Source organism: Capra hircus, chromosome 6 (assembly GCF_001704415.2).
Source record: "Capra hircus breed San Clemente chromosome 6, ASM170441v1, whole genome shotgun sequence".
NCBI lineage: Eukaryota > Metazoa > Chordata > Mammalia > Artiodactyla > Bovidae > Capra > Capra hircus.
The window spans coordinates 85,434,766-85,457,769 of NC_030813.1; the positions used below are offsets into that span (position 1 = coordinate 85,434,766).

The 23,004-nt window shown below is 38.9% G+C and overlaps 1 protein-coding gene across 1 annotated transcript in view; it reads right to left on the reverse strand.

Annotated features, from left to right (window-relative positions):
• Positions 1 to 23,004, reverse strand: part of LOC102175670 (UDP-glucuronosyltransferase 2C1) — a 43,633-nt gene that overhangs the window by 16,068 nt on the left and 4,561 nt on the right. Inside the window, exons 2-5 of the mRNA XM_018049526.1 lie at positions 8,857 to 9,005; positions 6,899 to 7,030; positions 5,167 to 5,254; positions 3,060 to 3,279 (exon numbers count right to left, since the gene is read on the reverse strand). Coding sequence (XP_017905015.1) covers positions 3,060 to 3,279; positions 5,167 to 5,254; positions 6,899 to 7,030; positions 8,857 to 9,005 — 589 coding nt within the window. The remainder of the gene's footprint in view (positions 1 to 3,059; positions 3,280 to 5,166; positions 5,255 to 6,898; positions 7,031 to 8,856; positions 9,006 to 23,004) is intronic.

Sequence of the window (23,004 nt, forward strand, 5' to 3'; positions counted from 1 at the left end):
AAGGAGATCAAACTGGTCAATCCTAAAGGAAATCAGTCTTGAATATTCACTGGAAGGACTGATGAAGCTGAAGCTCCAATATTTTGGCCACCTGATGTGAAGTGCTGACTCATTAGAAAAGACCCTGATTATGGGAAAGATTGAAGGCAGGAGGAGAAGGGGACGAAGAGGATTAGATGCTTAGATGCATCACTGTCTCGATGACATTAATTTGAGCAAGCTCAGGAGATGGTGATGGGCAGAAAAGTCTGGGCTGCTGCAGTCCACGGGGTCGCAGAGCCAGATGCAACTGAGTGACTGAAAAATGCCATGAGATCTCCTGACTCAGGAATCGAACCTACATCTCCTGCAACAATTGCATCAGCCACTGGTTTATTTACCACTAAACCATAAAGAAGGCTGAGCACCAAAGATTTGATGCTTTCTGATTGTGGTGCTGGAGAAGACTCTTGAGAGTCCCTTGGAGAACAAGGAGATCAAATCAATCAATCCTGAAGGAAATCAACTCCAACTATTCCTAGAAAGAGGGATGCTGAAGCTGAAACTCCAATACTTTGGCCATCTCATGTGAAGAACTGACTCACTGCAAAAACCTGATGCTGGAGCAGATTGAAGAGAAAAAAGAGTAGGGGGCAGCAGAGGAAGAGATGGTTAGATAGCATCTCACCTCAATGGGCATGTATTTGAGAACATTGTAGGAGATAGTGGAGAATGGAGGAACCTGTCATGCTCTAGTGAATGGGTCACAGCGTCAGACACAACTTAGTGACTGAACAACATCAACAACAATTCTAATAGGTGTGAGGTGGGATTTTGATTTGCATTTCATGATGCTTAGTAACATCAATCCCCTTTTCAAGTACCTGTTGACCATTTATATGTCTTCTTTGGGCAAATGTGTATTCAGTAACTCCATTCATTTTAAAAAAATTTGCTATTGAGTAATATGTGTTACTTATATCTTTTGTATATCAGTCTATATCAGATGTGCAATTTTCAAAATATTCTCCAATTTTGTACATTGACCTTTATTTTGTAAATCATTTATTTTTCTGTGTAGAAGCTTCTGAGCTTGATAAAGCCCCACCTGTTGTTTTGCATTGGTTCCTTGTATTGTTGGTATCATATCCCAAAATTTCTTGCCAATACCCTTGTCAAGAAACTTTTCCTCCAGTTTCATAAGACATTTATGGCTTCAGGTCTTATGTTCAAGTCTGTAGTCCATTTCTAGTCAAGTATTGTAAGTAATGCAATGTGGTGGTTTAGTCGCTAAGTCATGTCTGTCTCTTGTGACACCATGGAGAGTATCCAACCAGGCTCCTCTGTAGATGGGATTCTCCAGGAAAGAATACTGGAGTGGGTTGCTAATTCCTTCTCCAGGAGCTCTTCCTAACCCCAGAAATGAACCTTGGTCTCCTGCATTGAAAACAGATCTTGACCAACTGAGCTTTGAGGGAAGTAATGTAATATAAGGGTCCAAGTTTTATTCTCCTGCGTATGATTATTTAGTTTCCTTAGTACTACTTATTGAAGAGATAACACTTTTCCTATTGACTATTCTTTACTTTTTGTCAAACATTATTCAACTTTACATATAAGGGTTTGTATCAGGGCTCTCAATCCTGTCCATTGGTCTGTATGTCTATTTTTATGACAGTATCACCTGTTTAAAATTGCTATAACTTTGTAGTACAGCGTTAAATAACAAGTGGGATGTCTCCAATGTCATTATTTGTTGGTACTGCTTTGGCTGTTTGAGATCTCTTGTGACTTTACACAAATTTAGAATTTGTTTTTCAATTTCTATGCCCCAGAAGGACTTAGAAATTGGTCATTCAATCCATTCTTCTTTTTCTGCCAAGAAACTCTTTCTAGCTGAAAGTTCTATCTTGGTGATGAGTAATGCTGGCTTGGGGATGATGCTGGTAAAATAAACCTACCATCATTCTGTTCTTGTGTGATTTACCTCAGATTTTTTGTTCTACTGTGTTGCTAAAACTTCTTACATGGCCTTTAGGACACCCCAGAGTTGATTTTGCTCATGGATAGTGTCCAGTTTTTATTCTCTGTCAGGGAACGAGGAGGCTGGGATCTTCCTCCTATTTATAAATTAGCAGAAGTTTTTAAACTGGTAATGGTTATAACTATGCAAATCGTGACTGCAGCCATGAAGTTAAAAGACACTTGCTCCTTGGAAGAAAAGCTATGACCAACCTAGACAGCAATTAAAAAGCAGAGACATCACTTTGTCAACAAAAGTCCGTCTAGTCAAGGCTATGGTTTTTCCAGTGGTCATGTATGGATGTGAGAGTTGGATTATAAAGAAAGCTGAGCGCCGAAGAATTGATGCTTTTGAACTGTGGTGTTTGAGAAAACTCTTGAGAGTCCCTTGGAGTGCAAGGAAACCCAACTAATCCATCCTAAAGGAAATCAGTCCTGAATATTCATTGGAAGGACTGATGCTGAAACTGAAACTCCAATACTTTGGTCACCTGATGTAAAAAAAACTGACTCATTGGAAAAGACCCTGATGCTGGGAAAAACTGAAGGTTGAGGAGAAGGGGACAACAAAGGATGGCATCACTGATTCAATGGACATGAGTTTGAGCAAGCTCGGAGAGTTGATGCTGGACAGGGAAGCCTAGTGTGCTGCAGACCATGGGGTGGCAAAGAGTCAGACATGACTAAACGACTGAACTGAACTGAACTGACATGAGGAAAGCTGAGTGGTTTTTCATTGTATTCCCTAAATTCTTATAGTGGTAATATCTGGAATTTTTAAAAACTAATAAATACGATTATTAATTTAAAAATTCATATATTTTTAACAATAGATCATTTTCTTTAAATAAATGTAGTAATTCTTTGAGGTTATAATTTATCACCAAGTAGTGGTAGGTGACAAACTACCTTCACAAAATTTAGGAAGTATAAAATAATTTTATGTGATATTAGGTGTACTCTAAATTATGCAAAATTTGTCAATTTAAAATTATATAAAACTGATTATTCCTTCAAAAACAAAATGATTGTTAGAAAAGAATATATTGTCTACTCACGAAGGGTTGTTAATAACTGCTTTCAATGCATTAAGTAGATCTGCACTTGTCAGTCTTTGCAAGTCTACTGCAACAGCTGCTCCTTTGGCTTTCATACGAGCAACATTATCATGCTGGTCACCAAACAAAGGAATTCCAACCATAGGGACCCCATGGTAAATAGCTTCATAGATCCCGTTGGTTCCACAGTGAGTGATAAAAGCTCTGGTTCTGGGATGACCTAAAAATTAAAAAAAAAAAAAAATATATATATATATATATATATATATACACACACACACACACACACACACACATATATTATTCTAAGTTATAAGAGTGGCAGAAACAGAAAATCATGACACTTACATAAGTCAAATTCTATTAGGTAACATCTATATAATTCTGTGCCATGAGAACACATACACATTCGTATAGGCTCTGAAGAAAGCAGCAATTAATTACTGCAGGCTAAGGTCCCATCACTTAATGGGAAATAGATGGGAAACAGGGGAAATAGTGTCAGACTTCATTTTGGGGGGGGCTCCAAAATCACTGCAGATGGTGATTGCCACCATGAAATCAAAAGATGTTTACTCTTTGGAAGGAAACTTATGACCAACCTAGATAGCATATTCAAAAGCAGAGACATTATTTTGCCAACAAAGGTCCATCTAGTCAAGGCTATGGTTTTTCCAGTGGTCATGTATGGATGTGAGAGTTGGACTGTGAGGAAAGCTGAGTGCTGAAGAATTGATGCTTTTGAACTGTGGTGCTGGAGAAGACTCTTGAGAGTCCCTTGGACTGCAAGGTGATCCAACCAGTCCATTCTGAAGGAGATCAGCCCTGGGATTTCTTTGGGAGGAATGATGCTAAAGCTGAAACTCCAGTACTTTGACCATCTCATGCAAAGAGTTGACTCATTGGAAAAGACTCTGATGCTGGGAGGGATTGGGGGCAGGAAGAGAAGGGGACAACAGAGGATGAGATGGTTGGATGGCATCACTGACTCATTGACATGAGTTTGAGTGAACTCTGGGAGATGGTGATAGACAGGGAGGCCTGGCGTGCTGCTATTCATGGGATTGCAAAGAGTCGGACATGACTGAGCGACTGAACTGAATTGAACTGAACTGAAGTATAATTTGTGATTCCAGCAATTAAGTCATTCCACAGACAAGAAGGTTCCTGCAGAATATATGGTGGAGAGTACTTGTCATTTGACAAGTTGTTGCAGGAAAAATATATCAATAAAAAAGAAGGGAGAGACTAAAGAAATTAATATTTTTGTAGATGTGAAAGGGGAGGGGAGATGTGCAGTGTTTCAATATGAGAATGTTGGCATAACAAGCTAAAAAGATAAGCTACATTAGTTCATGGTGTACTGTGTTTAAGAAAATAGGATTTGCACTTGAATTTATACTAATATGCAGCCATTTATTATACATGAAATATAAATGAAATGGTTGCCAGATTTTATTTTTTCCATAGAGAAGAGAGATGTGAGAAAATTGGTGAAGAAAATCAGGAGTGTGTTGCAGTATTCTATACAAAAGTTAATAAAACCTTGTCTAAACATACTTTCTCTGACCTTGACCCTGAGGAGGGAGAGATTATGTCATAAATGAGAGAGCCATAAATTTAATATTTATGTTAGAGTTTGACAAAGACCCTTGACCAAGGTCTAGTCAGGTTCCTCTGAACTCTTCTCAACTGCAATTTGATTTTGTGGCTCCACTATCTCTGCATTACCCAATTTTAGAAAGCATTCTACTAGGTCAGTTGAACTCTGCAATTTTCCATCCAATGAACTTCTACTATGTTCTTTTGTGATAAATTCCCCATTTTTCTTTCTGCATACAAACTGTTTCCAGTCTCTCTGTTTTATTGTAAAAGTCCATTGCACTAATAACTATACTTATGGTGATGGTCTTGAATAAATGTGCTTTACAGTCTTTAATAAGTGTCATGAATAAACCTTTCTTTCAAAACTCCTGAAGCAATGTGAAGATTTATTAAAGTTTTTTTTTCCTTATTTTAAATACAAATTTGTTGATATCTGTTATTGAAAAATCATTCAGATTATACCTCATTCAGCTCTGTTTATGTTTCTTCTCTTTGGTCTTACCAAGAAGATCATTCTGTGGAATCCATTCATATAGCCGGGTATTGGCTCCTAGTGTTTCTGGTTTCTTTCCTGTGTATCTCCACAGAACCTATTAAGATAAGTGTCTTTATTAGAAGATTTTAGAATCACATCCTATCAGAAGTTAACCTACCCTGATGACTCAGATGGTAAAGAGTTTTCCCACAATACTGAAGACCAGGGTTTTATCCGTGGATCAGGAAGATCCCCTGAAAAAGGAAATGGCAATCCACTCTAGTATCCTTACCTGGAATACTCCATGGATGGAGGAACCTGGCAGCCTATAGTCTATGGGGTTGAGAAGAGTCAGACATGACTGAGTGACTTCACTTCAATCAAATGTGATGCCTCCAGGTAATGCACAAGCAAACTGAGTCCATATGCGATTAGGTAATGAATGTTTTTAAACCATAAACATTACAGCCATGTTTTCAAAGGCTTGCAATGATCCTAGTCAATAGTCTTTCATCTTTGAGTTAATTCTAACTTAACCCAATGAAGAAAAATGATGAAGATGTACATGAAGAATGACAATCTGAATCTGAAAGAGCTACATACTGGTGTTACTAGGCCACTCTGGTAAAGGGGTTTTTTGAAAGAAAGATTTCAGAGGCAAGGGGACGGATGTTATTTACCTCTTTTGAACTATTGTTTATATACTTATCATTAATGTAGACTCATACAGTAAAATATTCATAATCATATTTATCATTTTAAAGTATTCTAAGTCTGGAGTTTGGCGGCATTAAAAACATCCACAAGGTGTAACCATCAACTGTATGGCATGGCATCCAGTTGCACAGTTGTGTCCGACTCTTTGTGACCCCATGAGCTGCAGCCTGCCAGGCTCCTCTGTCCAAGGGGATTCTCTAGGTAAGATTACTGGAGTTGGTTGCCATGCCCTCCTCCAGGGGATCTTCCTGACCCATTGGAGTTGGTGATGGACAGGGAGGCTTAGCACGCTGCAGTCCATGGAACAACAAAGAGTTGAACATGACTGAGCGACTGAACTGAACTGAGAAAAAAGATCACTCAGTTAAAACCTAGAATGGTATCAATAAAAAGTTATAGTTTGCTGGAGCATTGTAAAGTATACTCCTAAATCTTTTACTGTATTGTTAAAGTTTTAAATGTTGAAGAATCATTATTTAGGATTTCATTTAGGATTATTTTTAGGATTCATTATTTAGCATTATTAGAAGAATCATTATTTAGGATTATTTTTTAGAATCTAGGCTCTTATTTCCAGGTTCAATTATGACAATGCTCAAAATCAGTAATTACTAGAAAATATAGCCCCAAGACATTCTGAGAATCAAACCTATTATTTTGAATATTTTTTCCTTTATTCTCTGTCATGTTATTTGCAACTTGTTTATATGCTTCAATTTAAAGAAATATAAGAATAGCAAAAAGTGTTACATTACATGGATGCCTTAAAACCTAATGCACAAAGCTGACTGATGGTTTAACAGTAGCAAAAGATTAATTTTCATTTATTATTTAAAGACAATAATGCAATAGAATTTCCTTAATAAGGCCAGGTTTAAAGCAAGACAGCAATCAAATATCCCCTTTTATCATTTACACACTTTCATTAGAGCTCACTTGAGACTAACAATATCAATACTCTTTCCTACATTTTACAAGTATACTTTATTATGAACTTCATGGATTTTAAAACAGTTGTCTCTGAAAAAAAATATTATCTGACCTTCTGTGGAATCTGGGCAAGGGCTGATGCAATCATATTAGACTTTTCTTCTGAGAGGTTTTTGATCATTGACCCCAGAGTAAACACCACAACTCCATCTTCTCCAGAGCTTTGAACAAACTCTTCGAGCTCCTATGAAGAAAACAGTCTTTGTAATATAAAAGCTTACAGTTATAATAGATGTCACACTCTTCTCAATGTGTCTGATTTATTAGAACAATTCTGTACTTTCATATGTTAATGATTTCAGTGTATAATAGATGGCAAATTAAAAATTATTGTTACTAAAGGCTCATTTAGTAAAGCATATTTGAGGTATGAGTTTGTCTTTGGCATGTACTTGTGTTTACAAATTATTGACTGCCTGTTATCTTTTGCCATTTGCTGAGCTCTTTACATATAACATTTAACTAAGATATATGGTGATTTTATGAGATATGTACACATTTTCAGATGGGAAATCTACCTCCCTAAGGTTAAGTAATTAGTCCAAATCTACACGGCAGTAGCTGGCAGAGAAATTTCTACCTTTAAGTTAAATAGCTCTGGTGCTGCAATTTTTATTTAGCCTTAGATGCTAATAAGGTTGTTTTCATTTTTTCTGCTGAATCATGGTCAGTACATGACACAATGTTGGTATATTTACTTTTCTCTGTTTTCTAAATTTCTATTTGCTTTTACTTTGATTATATTTGTTTTTTAATGTAAGCTTCCACATATACAATTAGGAATGAGGTAGCCATGTAACTCCTGACCAGACGAGTAATGCAGAAATACCTATAAAGCATACTCTGAGGATGATAGGAATATAGTAGTAGAAATATATAGCTTTGAATTGAAAATAAAAACAACATATATAATCAGACTGAAATAAATCTTTTCATCTTCTTTTTAAATACTAGCAAAACTAAGCCAATTAAGTATGACAAAAAAAAAAAAGTGTGTGAGGCATGAAATGGAAAGACAGGGAAGATATTTATATTAAGGGACTTCTCACATGGTTATTGGAGAAGGAAATGGCAACCAATTCCAATAATCTTGCCTGGAATATCCCATGAACAGAGAAGTCTGGCAGATTGGAGTATATGAGGTCGCAAACTGTCAGACAACACTGAAGCGACTTAGCTCACACACATGGTTATGGAGGATGTCAAGTTTAATCTGCAGAACAGTACATTGGGCTGGAGACTCAAAGAGCCACTGCTGTAGTTCAAGTCTGAAGGTTGACTACTGGCATAATTCAGTCTTTTGTTCTAGTCACATCTTCAACTAATTGAATGAGGTTTACCCACATAATGGAGAGTAATTTGTTTAATCAAGGTCCGCATCTATAAAAGTTGATTTCATCTAAAAATTGCCTCTCAGTAAGTTCTAGAAAAATGTTTGTCTAAACACCTGGTTTCCTGGCCAGGTAAGTTGACACTTAAAGTTAACCATTACACTATGTTGGGAGATGATTTGACTTGAGATATAACGATATCTTTATGTTCAATTATAGCGTAGTATTTGTAAGATACTAGGAAATATTTTAAAATTTATATAAAACACATTTTCATGGATAGTTAATGGACTTTGAACAAGAAAAGAAAATTGTGAGGACTACTTCCTTAGATAATAATACATAATCCAAAATAAAGGCTACTCATCTTCTTACTGTAGTGTATAGTCTAAGAAGATAATGACCATTAAATTCTATGTCTGTTTTCTCTGTTTGGGGATCAAATATTGTTAACAATAAACCAGAAATCATTTTAAGAGATAAATACTCATAGTTGGGTTGGGAAGATCCCATGGAGAAGGGAATGGCAATTCCACTCCAGTATTCTTACCTGGAAAATTCCATGGACAGAAGAGCCTGTTGGGTTACAGTCCATGGGGTCGCAAAGAGTTGGGTATGACTGAGTAACTAACACTTCACACTTCATTCATGTAAGACAATAATAAGCACATTTAATTACCTTAGGTAGGGGCTTTGCAGGCTTGCAGTGCAGTCCTCCGACAAATTCAGTATTAGGCAAGTAAGGTTGAGGAAATTCAAAATCCCAGTAACTTCGAAACAACCACATGTCAGCTTTCCCCATAGTCTCACATAGTGTGGTGGGTTTTCCTGAGTAAAAATGAAGGATAATAGAGGGAAAGGAATCTGATATGTTAAATGAGAGATATACCTTCACCTAATTTTCTAAGTAAATTCTTAAAGACCAATACTGAACCTATGCAACCCAACGTAAATCAATTGGCCTTTTACCCTGAAGAGTACACATAGTCAGATTATGAATAAATAAGCACAGATTTGGGCTTCCCTTGTGATTCAGCTAGTAAAGAATCCGCCTGAAATGCCAGAGACCTGGGTTCGATCCCTGGGTTGGGAACATTCCTTGAGAAGGAAAAAGCTACCCACTCCAGTATTCTGGCCTGGAGAATTCCATGGACTTGTATAGCCCAAGGGATCACAAAGAATCCAACAGGACCTTTCACTTTCAAACACTGATTTAAGTATGCAGCAAGCCAAAAGCCTATTGCTTTCTCTCTGTCAATGGAGTCTTTCATCTTGATCTAAGCCTGAGCCGACTCAGGTGCTCCTATAAGTACAAGAAACTTAGGTAGTGATTCTCAGCCTTCTGTGGTAGAGTCACACCTTTTTTTTCTGGAATTCCAATTTATCTCATCCTCATTGCTCCAAAAGTCTCTGATTATGTTGAAAAACAATTTGCGTTTTATCCATCTTTTTTTCTATTATTTTCAAGTGTGTTGTCACAACTAATTACATTCTGAGTACTTTTAATACAATTTTTAAAATGATTGTCTCCTTTGCTATAGTAAACGAAATTTCCTATTTTACAAGATTCTGTCCTTTTTGGTGAAAATATTGCACTGTATAATAATCTAGTGGTGAAATAATTTCTCTTTTATAGTGTATCTTACCCAGAGTTTTGGTGTCCTTTAGAAATATGTGCTTCCTGTCACTAATAGGAGGAAACCATAGCCATGTAGTTTCTCACTACATGGCTTTTTGAATATTTTCTGTGATGTTCTAAGTGTGCTAAAGTTTTGATTAGAGAATATAAGGGATTTTGAACTCCTAGGAAGATGTATCTGCATAACAGATCCAGGCAAATCTCAGTAAAGGAGCGGTTTTATTCTGGTAATTGCAATATCCACTTTCATACTCCTACACATCTTTAGGAAAATGTACATAGGTTTTACTTTGTCATTTATTTTTTAATTTACTCTGAACTTTTGAGATAATATACTTTGAAGTTAATTGTTAATTGTTATATGTCTGTCTGGTAGAAAATACCATCTCCCAAATCATGATTCTATTGCTCTGTATGGTATTTTTCGACCATTGTTTTCTCTAACCTACTATTCTTATCCTAAAATTCTTTTATCTCCTGAAAGTTTTATAGAGAGTTTATCAAGTTTTTTAAATGAATGCTGTCGTTCTTAGTTATTTTCTCATAAATTTTTTGAACTTAACTATGCCACCCTTTAATGAATAATTCCATAAATTATTTATTAATTCATATTTTACACAGAAAGTTATATTCATGCATATATTTATTATATGTTGATATATCTTATATGTATAAATGTATATTAATTAATATATTTATAATTTTATAGATAAAATTTCCTAATTATGCATTACAACCAAGCCAGGCTTCAGCAATGTGAACTGTGAACTCCCTGATGTTCAAGCTGGTTTTAAAAAAGGCAGAGGAACAAGAGATCAAATTGCCAATATCAGCTGGATCATGGAAAAAGCAAGAGAGTTCCAGAAAAACATCTATTTCTGCTTTATTGACTATGCCAAAGCCTTTGACTGTGTGGATCACAATAAACTGTGGAAAAGTGTGAAAGTGATGGTAATACCAGACCACCTAACCTGCCTCTTGAGAAATCTGTATGCAGGTCAGGAAGCAACAGTTAGAACTGCACATGGAACAACAGACTGGTTCCAAATAGGAAAAGAAGTACGTCAAGGCTGTATATTGTCACCCTGCTTATTTAACTTCTATGCAGAGTACATCATGAGAAACGCTGGGCTGGAATAAGCACAAGCTGGAATCAAGATTGCCAGGAGAAATAGCAAAAACCTCATATATGCAGATGACACCACCCTTATGGCAGAAAGTGAAGAGGAACTAAATAGCCTCTTGATGAAAGTAAAAGAGAACAGCGAAAAAGTTGGCTTAAAGCTCAACATCCAGAAAACGAAGATCATGGCATCTGGCCCCATCACTTCATGGGAAATAGATGGGGAAACAGTGGAAACAGTGTCAGACTTTATCTTTTTGGGCTCCAAAACAACTGCAGATGGTGACTGCAGCCATGAAATTAAAAGACGCTTACTCCTTGGAAGAAAAGTTATGACCAACCTAGACAGTATATTCAAAAGCAGAGACATTACTTTGCCGACTAAGGTCTGTCTAGTCAAGGCTATGGTGTTTCCTGTGGTCATGTATGGATGTGAGAGTTGGACTGTGGAGAAGGCTGAGCGCCAAAGAATTGATGCTTTTGAACTGTGATGTTGGAGAAGACTCTTGAGAGTCCCTTGGACTGCAAGGAGATCCAATCAGTCCATTCTGAAGGAGATCAGCCCTGGGATTTCTTTGGAAGGAATGATGCTAAAGCTGAAACTCCAGTACTTTGGCCACCTCATGCGAAGAGTTGACTCGTTGGAAAAGACTCTGATGCTGGGAGGGATTGGGGGCAGGAGGAGAAGGGGATGACAGAGGATGAGATGGCTGGATGGCATCACGGACTCGATGGACATGAGTCTGAGTGAACTCTGGCAGATGGTGATGGACAGGGAGGCCTGGCATGCTGCAATTCATAGGGTTGCAAAGAGTCGGACACGACTGAGTAACTGAACTGAACTGAACTGAACTGAACTGAACTGAATATATAATATAATGAAAATTTTAAAGTCTGAATAGCCAAATTATATCCATAACTTATAGCATTTTAACACTGATGAGAATAAGAAGAAATGTGTTTCTTCTGTTTACCAAGTATTTATTAAATATGACTTAAAACCATAAAATTACTCAAAGAAAACAAAGGGAAATAATTCTTGACATTCATAGTATCAGTGAATTTTGATATGATACCTAAAATATAAGTGGGCTTCCCTGGTGGCTCAGCTGGTAAAGAATCTGCTTATAATGTGGGAGACCTGGGTTTGATCCCTGGGTTAGGAAGATCCTCTGGAGAAGGGAAAGGCTACCCACTCCAATATTCTGTCCTGGAGAATTCCAGGACTGTATCTTGATATTAAGATAGTGAAGTAGAAGGATGTGCACTCATCTTCTCCTGTGTGAACTCTAAAATTGCAACTAGCTGCTAAACAACCATTGACAGGAGAAGGTTGGATTCCCCCCGAAAAGAAGATACCCCAGGCCCAAGGGCAAAAGAGAAGCCCCAACAAGACAGTAGAAGGGGGGAAGTTGCAGTTAGAATCAAATGCCATACTCACCAGAAATGCTTGGAGAGCTCAAACAAAATCTTGTGCACACCAAGACCCAGAGGTCCCAATGAAACTGAGCCAGAACTGCCCTTGATTGTCTCCTGCCCTTGACTGAGTTATAGGTCAGCAGTGGCCTGCTGCAGTGACAGGGGCTATGACTGCAGCAGACCTGTGTCATGCACCATGTGGCATAAGCCCTCTTGGAGGAGGTCACCATTAGCCCCACCATAGAGCTGGTGAGCAGATGAGAACCCCCAGGGAATATAACTTTGGAGGTTAGTGGGACATCATTATAGAACTTTCTATAATGTTCTTCCACAGGATTGGAGAAACAGACACTTGGAGAGCACAAAAAACAATCTTGCAACACCAGCAACCGGGAGAAATGAGTAGTGTCCCCACAAGAGACTGAGTCAGACTTGCTTATGAATGTTGAGGAGTCTCCAGTGGAGGCATGGGTTTGACGACCAGTAATGTTAAAGATTTTGGCACCTGATGTGAAGTGCTGACTCATTTGAAAAGACCCTGATGCTAGGAAAGATTACAAGTGAGATGAGAAGGGGATGACAGAGGATAAGATGGTTGGATGGCATCGCCAACTCAATGGACATGAGTTTGAATGAACTCCGGGAGTTGGTGATGGACAGGGAGACCTGGCATGCTGTAGGCCATGGGGTGGCAAAGAGTCTGATACAACTGAGTGACTGAACTGACTGACTGACAATGCTGAGGAAGATGAATTTGAATGGTTCTATGATGACCTACAAGACCTTCAAGAACTAACACCCAAAAAAGATGTTCCTTTCATTATAGGGGACTGGAATGCAAAAGCAGGAGGTCAAGATATACCTGGAGTAACAGGCAAGTTTGGCATTGGAGTACAGATTTAAGCAGGGCAAAGACTAATAGAGTTCTGCCAAGAGAATGCACTGTTCATAGAAAACACCCTCTTCCAACAACACAAGGAAAGACTCTACACATGCATAACACCAGATGGTCAAAACCAAAATCAGATTTATTATACTCTGCAGTGAAAGATGGAGAAGCTCTATACAAGTCAGCAAAAACAAGACTGGAAGCTGACTGTGACTAAGATCATGAACTCCTTATGGCCAAATTCAGATAAATTGAAGAAAGTAGGGAAAGCCACTAGATCATTCAGGTATGACCTAAATCAAATCCCTTACTATACACTGGAAGTGAGAAATAGGTTCAAGGGATTAAATCTGATAGACAGAGTGCCTGATGAACTATGCTTAGAGGTTCCTGACATTGTACAGGAGACAAGGATCAAGACCATCACCAAGAAAAGAAATGCAAAAAGCAAAATAGTAGTCTGAGGAGGCCTTAAAAATAGCTGTGAAAAGAAGAGAAGCAAAAAAAAAAAAAAAAAGAGAGAGAGAGAGAGAAAAAGAAAGATATATCCATCTGAATGCAGAGTTCCAAAGAATAGCAAATAGAGATAGGAAAGCCTTCCTTGGGGATCCGTGGAAAGAAATAGAGAAAAACAAAATAATGAGAAAGACTAGAGATCTTTTCAAGAAAATTAGAGATACTAAGGGAACATTTACTGTAAAGATGGGCTCAATATAGACCAAAAAATGGTATGAACCTAATAGAAGAAGAAAATATTAAGAAGAGGAGGCAAGAATATACAGAAGAAGTATACAAAAAAGATCTTCACAACCCAGATAATCATGATTGTGTGATCACTAAGCTAAAGCCAGATAATCTGGAATGCGAAGTCAAGTGGGCCTTAGAAAGCATCACTATGAAGAAAGCTAGTGGAGGTGATGGAATTCCAGTTGAGCTATTTCAAATGAAAGATGATGCTGTGAAAGGGCTGCACTGAATATGCCAGCAAATTTGGAAAATTCAGCAGTGGCCACAGGACTGGAAAAGTCAGTTTTCATTCCAATCACAAAGAAAGGCAATGCCAAAGAATGCTCAACCTACTGCACAATTGCACTCATCTCACACACTAATAAAGTAATGTTCAAAATTCTCCAAGCCAGGCTTCAGCAATACATGAACCGTGAAATTCCAAATGTTCAAGCTGATTTTAGAAATAACGAGAGACCAAATTGCCAACATCCGCTGGATCATGGAAAAAGCAAGAGAGTTCCAGAAAAGCATCTATTTCTGGTTTATTGACTATGCCAAAGCCTTTGACTGTGTGGATCACAATAAACTGTGGAAAATTCTTTAAGAGATGGGAATACTAGACCACCTGACCTGCCTCTTGAGAAATCTGTATGCAGGTCAGGAAGCAACAGTTAGAACTGGACATGGAACAACAGACTGGTTCCAAATAGGAAAAGAAGCATGTCAAGGCTGCATATTGTAACCCTTGCTTATTTAACTTCTATGCAGAGTACATCATGAGAAACGCTGGGCTGGAAGAAGCACAAGCTGGAATCAAGATTGCCGGGAGAAATATCAATAACCTCAGATGTGCAGATGACACCATATTTATGGCAGAAAGTGAAGAGGAGCTGAAAAGCCTCTTGATGAAAAGTGAAAGAGGAGAGTGAAAAAGATGGCTTAAAGCTCAACATCCAGAAAACGAAGATCATGGCATCTGGTCCCATCACTTCATGGGAAATAGATGGAGACACAGTGGAAACAGTTTCAGGCTTTATATTTTGGGGCTCCAAAATCACTGTAGATGGTGACTGCAGCCATGAAATTAAAAGACGCTTACTCCTTGGAAGAAAAGTTATGACCAACCTCGATAACATATTCAAAAGCAAAGACATTACTTTGCCAACAAAGGTCCGTCTAGTCAAGGCTATGGTTTTTCCTGTGGTCATGTATGGATGTGAGAGTTGGACTGTGAAGAAAGCTGAGCACGAAGAATTGATGCTTTTGAACTGTGGTGTTGGAGAAGACTCTTGAGAGTCCCTTGGACTGCAAGGATATCCAACCAGTCCATTCTGAAGGAGATCAGCCCTGGGATTTCTTTGGAAGGAATGATGCTAAAGCTGAAACTCCAGTACTTTGGTCATCTCATGTGAAGAGTTGACTCATTGGAAAAGACTCTGATGCTGGGACGGATCGGGGACAGGAGGAGAAGGGGACGACCCAGGATGAGATGGCTGGATGGCATCACAGACTCGATGGATGTGAGTCTGAGTGAACCACAGGAGTTGGTGATGGACAGGGAGGCCTGGCGTGCTGTGATTCATGGGATCGCAGAGTCAGACACGACTGAGAGACTGAACTGAACTAAATTGAACACAGCCCCACCCATCAGGATAAAATTGGATTAAAGTTTGACTGAGTATGGCCCCGCGCATTAGAACAAGACCCAATTTCCCCCACAATTGGGCTCTCCCATCATTTCAGTTCAGTTCACTCGCTCAGTCATTCCTGATTCTTTGCGACCCCATGAACCACAGCACACCAGGCCTCGCTGTCCATCACCAACTCACAGAGTCCACCCAGACCCATGTCCACTGAGTCGATGATGCCATCCAACCATCAGTTTGAGATTAATGCAGTCTCAAAAATGACAGAATGATCTCTGTTTGTTTCCAAGGGAAACCATTCAATATCATGGTAATCCAAGACTCTCCCATCAGGAAGCTTCATAAGCCTCTTATCCTTATTCATCAAAGGGCAGGCAGAATGAAAACCACAATCATACAAAACAAATAAAAGTGACATGGACCACAGCCTCGTCTAACTCAATGAAACTGTGAGCCATGACATTTAGGGCTGCACAGACGGAGCGGTCATGATGGAAAGTTCTGACAAAATGTAGTCCACTGAAGAAGAGAATGGCAAACCACATAAATATTATTTCCTTGAGAACGCCATGAGCAATATGAAAAGGCAAAAAGATATGACACTGAAAGATGAATACTTCAGTCTGGTAGGTGCCCAATATGCTACTGGAGAAGAGTGGAGAAATAACCCAAGAAAGAATGAAGTGATGGACCAAAAGCAAAAACAATGCCCAGGTGTAAATGTGACTGGTGATTGAAGTAAATCTGATGCTGTAAAGAACATTATTGCACCAGCTCAGTTCACTTCAGTCGGTCAGTCATGTCTGACTCTTTGTGACTCTATGGACTTCAGCATGCCAGGCTTCCCTGTCCATCACCAACTCGTAGAGATACTCAAACTCATGTCGATTGAATCGGTGATGCCATCCAACTATCTCATCTTCTGTCATCCCCTTCTCCTCCCTTCAGTCTTTCCCAGCCCAAGGTCTTTTCAAATGAGCCAGTTTTTCACATCATGTGACCAAAGTATTGAAGTTTCAGCTTGAGCATCAGTCCTTCCAACAAATATTCAAGACTGATTTCCTTTAAGATGGACTAGTTGGATCTCCATGTAGTCCAAGGGACTCTCAAGAGTCTTCTCCAACACCACAGTTCAAAAGCATCAAAAGCATTCTTCAGTGCTCAGATTTTTTTAGAGTCCAACACTCATATCCATATATTACTACTGAAAAACCCATAGTTTTGACTAGATGGGCCTTTGTTGGCAAAGAAATGTCTTTGCATTTTAATAAGCTGTCTAGGTTGGTCATAATTTATCTTTCAAGGAGCAAGTGTTCTTATAATTTCATGGCTGTAGTCACCACCTGCAGTGATTTTGAAGCCCCCAAAATCAAAGTCTGTCACTTTTTCCACTGTTTTCCTATTTGCCATGAAGTGATGGGATTAGATGCCATGATCTTAGTTTACTGAATGTTGAGTTTTAAACAAACTTTTTCACTCTCTTCTACTACTACTACATCTACTTCTGCTTTATTGACTATCTCAAAGCCCTTGACTGTGTGGATTACAAAATAATGGAAAAATTCTTCAAGAGATGGGAATATCAGACCAACATACTTGCCTCCTGAGAAATCTGTGTGCAGATCAAGAAGCAACAATTAGAACTGGATATGGAATGACAGACTTGTTCCAAATAGGGAAAAGAGTATGTCAAAGTTGTATACTGTCACCCTGCTTATTTAACTTATATGCAGAGTACATCTTGAAAAATGCCAGGATAGATGAAGCACAAGCTGGAATGAAGATGGCAGGGACATATATCAGTAACTTCAGATATGCAGATGACACCACCATCCTGGCAGAAAACCAACAGTAACTAAGGAGCCTCTTGATGAAAGTGAATGAGGAGAGTGAAAAAGTTGTCTTAAAACTCAATATTTAAAAAATGAGGATCATAGCACCTAGTCCCATGACTTAATGGCAAATTGATGGTGAAACAATGGAAACACTGAGAGACTTTATTTTGGGGGGCACCTAAATCACTGTAGATAATGATTGCAGAAATGAAGTTAAAAGATGCTTGCTCATTGGAAGAAAAGCTATGAACAACCTAGACAGCATGTTAAAGTCCAGAGACATTACTTTTCTGATAATGGGCCATCTAATCAAAGCTATGGTTTTTCCAGTAGTCATGTATAAATGGATTTGGACTGTAAAGAAAACTGAGCATTGAAGAATGGATAATTTTGAACTGTGCTGTTGGAACAAATTCTTGAGCATACCTTCGATTGCAAGGAGATCAAACCCGTCATTCCTAAACGAAATCAGTCCTGAATATTCATTGGAAGAAGTGATGCTGAAGCTGAAGCTCCAATACGTTGGCCACCTGATGCAAAGAACTGACTCACTGGAAATGAACCTGATGCTGGGCAAGACTGAAGGCAGGAGAAGAAGTGGATGACAGAGGATAAGATGGTTGGATGGCATCACTGACTCTATGGATGTGAGTTTGAATAGGCTAAGGGAATTGCTGATGTACAGGGAAGCCTGTCATGCTGCTATCCATGGGGTTTCAAGGAATCAGACATGACTAAGCTACTGAACTGAACTGAAAGTATAATTAACAAAATTTAAAAAATGAATTAGGTGAACTACTTCCAAATAGTGGCCGCTGCACACTGCACAGTAAGAGAAATGATCAACAAACAAGAAGGCAGCCTATGAAAATAGAAAAAAAAAAATATTTGCAAACTCTTTGTCTGTGTAGGTGTGGTTATTGTTCTTGTTCAGTCATTCATTCATGTCCTACATTTCGTGGTGCCATCAACTACAGCAATCCAGGCTTTCCTATTCTTCACCATCTCCCGGAGCCTGAAAATACTCATGTTCACTGAGATGGTAGTTCCATCCAAACAGCTGATCCTCTGTCATCTCCATTTCCTCCTGCCTTAAATCTTGCCCAGCATCAGGATCTTTTCTAGTAAGTCGGTTCTTCACATCAGGTGGCCAAAATATTGAAGCTTCAGCTTTAGCATCAGTCCTTCCAATGAATACTCAGGATTGATTTCCTTTAGGATTGACTGGTTTGATCTCCTTGCAGTCTAAGGGACCCTTAAGATGTTTTTCCAACACCGCAGTTCAAAAGGATCAATTCTTCTATGATCAGCCTTCTTTATGGTCCAACTGTTGCATCAATATAAAACTACTGGTCAAACCATAACTTTGATTATATGGACATTTGTTACTTAAATAATGTCTCTGCTTTTTAATATGCTGTCTAGTTTTGTCATAGCTTTTCTTCCAAAGTGTAAGGGTCTTTTAATTTCATGGCTGCAATCATTATCTGCAGTGATTTTGGAGCCCAAGAAAACAAAGTCTCTCACTGTTTCCATTGTTTTCCCCATCTTTTTCCGTTAAGTGATGGGCCAGATGCCATGATCTTCATTTTTTGAATGTTGTGTTAAACCAATTTTTCACTCTCCTTTTGCACCTTCATCAAGTGTCTCTGTTGTTCCTCTTGACTTTCTGCCATAAGGGTGGTGTCATTTGCATATCTGAGGTTTTTGGTATTTCTCTTGGCAATCTAGATTCCAGCTTGTGCTTCATCGATCCTGGCATTTTTCATGATGTACTCTGCATATAATTTAAATAAGCAGGGAGAGGATATACAGCCTTGATGTACTCCTTTCCCTATTTGGAACCAGTTTGTTGTTCCATTTCCAGTTCTGACTATTCCTTTTGAACTCCATATAAGGTTTGCAGGAGTCAGGTAAGGTAGTCTGGTATTCCCATCTCTTGAAGAATTTTTGCATTATTTTGTAATCCACACAGTCAAAGTTTTTGATGTTTCAATAAGGTGGTACTAGATGTTTTTCTGGAGCTCTCAATTTTTCTATGATCCAACAGATGATGGAGATTTGATCTCTGGTTCTTTGGCCTTTTCTAAATCCAGCTTGAACATCCGCAGTGTTGCAGCCTGGCTTTGAGAATATTCAGCATTACTTTGCTAGCATGTGAGATGAGTGCAATTGTGCAGAGGTCTGAGCATTCTTTGGCATTGCTTTTCTTTGGGACTGGATGAAAACTGACCTTTTCCAGTCCTGTGGCCACTGCTGAGTTTTCCAAATTTGCTGGCATATTGAGTGTGGCACTTTCACAGCATCATCTTTTAGGACTTAAAATAGTTCAGCTGGAATTCCATCACCTCCACTAGCTTTGTTCATAGTGATGCTTCCTAAGGCCCACTTACTTCAGACTCCAGGATGTCTGGCTCTATGTGCGTTAATACACCATCATGGTTATCTGGGTCATGAGGATCTTTTTCATGCAGTCCTCTGTGTATTCTTGCCACCTCTTCTTATTATCTTCTGCTTCTGTTAGGTACATACCATTTCTGTCCTTTATTGTGCCCATCTTTGCATGAAATATTTCCTTGGTATCTTTAATTTTCTTGAAGAGATCTTTAATCTTTCCTATTGTATTATCTTCCTCTATTTCTTTGCACTGTTCACTTAGGAAAGTTTTCTTATCTCTCTTTGCTATTCTTTGGAACTCTGCATTCAGATGGATATATCTTTCCTTTTCTCCTTTGCCTTTAGCTTCTCTTCTTTTGTCAGCTAATTGTGAGGATTCCTCAGATGTTTAGCCTTTTGCATTTCTTTTTCCTGGAGATAGTCTTCATCACTGCTTCCTGTACAATGTCATGAACCTCCATCCTTAGTTCTTCAGGCACTCTATCTATTAGATCTCATCCCTTAAATCTATTTGTCATTTCTACTGTGTACTCGCAGTAGATTTGATTTAGGTCATACCTGAATGGCCCAGTGGCTTTCCCTACTTTCTTCAATTAAAGTCTGAATTGAGTAATAAGGAGTTCATGATCTGAGCCAGAATCAACTCCCAGTCTTGTTTTTGCTATCTGTATAGTTCTTCTCCATCTTCTACTCTAAGGAATATAATCAATCAGATTTTGGTTTTGACCATCTGGTGATGTCCATGTCTAGAGACTTCTCTTGTGCTGTTGAAGAGGGTGTTTGCTATGACCATTGCCTTCTCTTGACAAAACCCTGTTAGCCTTTGCCCCACTTCATTTTGTACTCCATAGCAAATTTGCCTGTTGCTCCAGCTATCTCTTGACTTCCTGCTTTTGCCTGTCACTCCCTTATGATGAAAAGGACATCAACAAACAAGATGGCAGACTAAAAGGTCATGTGCTCATCTTCTCCTGTGTGAACTCCAAAGTTACAACTAGCTGCTTTACAACCATGGACAGAATGTTGGATTCCACCAATAAATAAATAAATAAATAAATAAATAACAACCCCAATTCCAACGGCAAAGGAGAAGCCCCAATAAGATGGTAGGAGGGACAAAATTGTTTTTAGAATCAAACCTCATACTCACCAGAGATGCTTGGAGGACTCAAACAAACTTGTGCACACCAAGACCCAGAAGTCCCACAGAGACTGAAAGAGACCTACCTTTGATTGTTTGAGTGTCTCCTGCAGAAGCATGGGTCAGCAGTGGCCTACTGTGGGGACAGGGACTCTAACTGCAGCAGGCCTGGATTACCCAATATGTGGCCTGAGACTCATGGTGGAGGTCACCATTAGCCCCACCATAAAGCCGCTGAGCAGATGATCAACAAACTACAAAACAATTATACTAAAGATTTTCCCACGCTGTTAAAAAAGTTCAGATTTTCTTAGGACAGATTTTCCATTCCGGGAATCTGGCAATGTAACTGATAACCCGCAGGGAATTTGACTTTGGAGGCTGTGGGAGACCGAGCCAGACTTGCCTTTGAGTGTCCAGGAGTCTCTGATAGAGGCATGTGTTGAAAGTTTGGCCTCAAGGTAAACAACAGGGAAGGAACCCATCCCTGCCCATCAGCAGAAAATTGGATTAAAGGTTCACTGAGCATGGCCCTGCCAATCAGAACAGAACCACTTCCCCCACAACAGGCTCTACCATCAGGAAACTTGCATAAGCCTCTTATTGCTGGGAGCCAGCATGGGGAATCCCACCCATGGCAAAGGTCATGAGGAAGAGGCCTGATAGGCAAAGGTGAGATCAAGCCTTGAGAAAACCCCCCTGGGCTTTCTCTAGCATCTACCCCAAACCAAGAATCTGTCTGTCTTATTAATTTATGACTTTCACCAACATGTCAGACATTAACAGGGGCTATCCCCGACCACCTTTCTCTGGAAAAAGTTAACTTAAAGCTCCAGTTAATAGTCTCCTGCATATAAAAGGAGTGTCTCAGCTCAAACCCCTCTGATGGCTCTCTAATTTGCCTGACAGGTTTACCTGGATTTTTACAACTACGCATGTGATTGTTTACAGCCCCCCAACTGCAAGAGGCACAAAGCTTAAAAAAACATCTTAAAGATGTCATCAAGACAGTATGGTACTGGCACAAAGACAGAAATATAGACAAATGGAACAAAATAGAAAGCCCAGAGATAAATCCACACACCTATGGACACCTTATCTTCAACAAAGGAGGCAAGAATATACAATGGAGTAAAGACAATCTCTTTAACAAGTGGTGCTGGGAAAACTGGTCAACCACTTGTAAAAGAATGAAACTAGATCACTTTCTAACATCATACACAAAAATAAACTCAAAATGGATTAAAGATCTAAATGTATGACCAAAAACTATAAAACTCCTAGAGGAGAACATAGGCAAAACACTCTCTGACATAAATCACAGCAGGATCCTCTATGACCCACCTCCCAGAATACTGGAAATAAAAGCAAAAATAGATAAATGGGATCTAATTAAAATTAAAAGCTTCTGCACAACAAAGGAAACTATAAGCAAGGTGAAAAGACAGCTTTCTGAATGGGAGAAAATAATAGCAAATGAAACAACTGACAAACAACTAATCTCAAAAATATACAAGCAACTTATGCAGCTCAACTTCAGAAAAATAAATGACCCAATCAAAAAATGAGCAAAGAACTAAATAGACATTTCTCCAAAGAAGACATACGGATGACTAACAAACACATGGAAAGATGCTCAACATCACTCATTGTCAGAGAAACGCAAATCAAAACCACAATGAGGTGCCATCTTATGCCAGTCAGAATGGCTGCAATCCAAAAGTCTACAAGCAATAAATGCTGGAGAGGCTGTGGAGAAAAGGGAACCCTCTTATGCTGTTGGTGGAAATGTAAACTAGTACAGCCACTATGGAGAACAGTGTGGAGATTCCTTAAAAAATTGTAAATAGAATTGCCTTATGACCCAGCAATCCCACTGGTGGGCATACACACCGAGGAAACCAGAATTGAAAGAGATACGTGTACCCCAATGTTCATCGCAGCACTGTTTATAATAGCCAGGACATGGAAACAACCTAGATGTCCATCAGCAGATGAATGGATAAGAA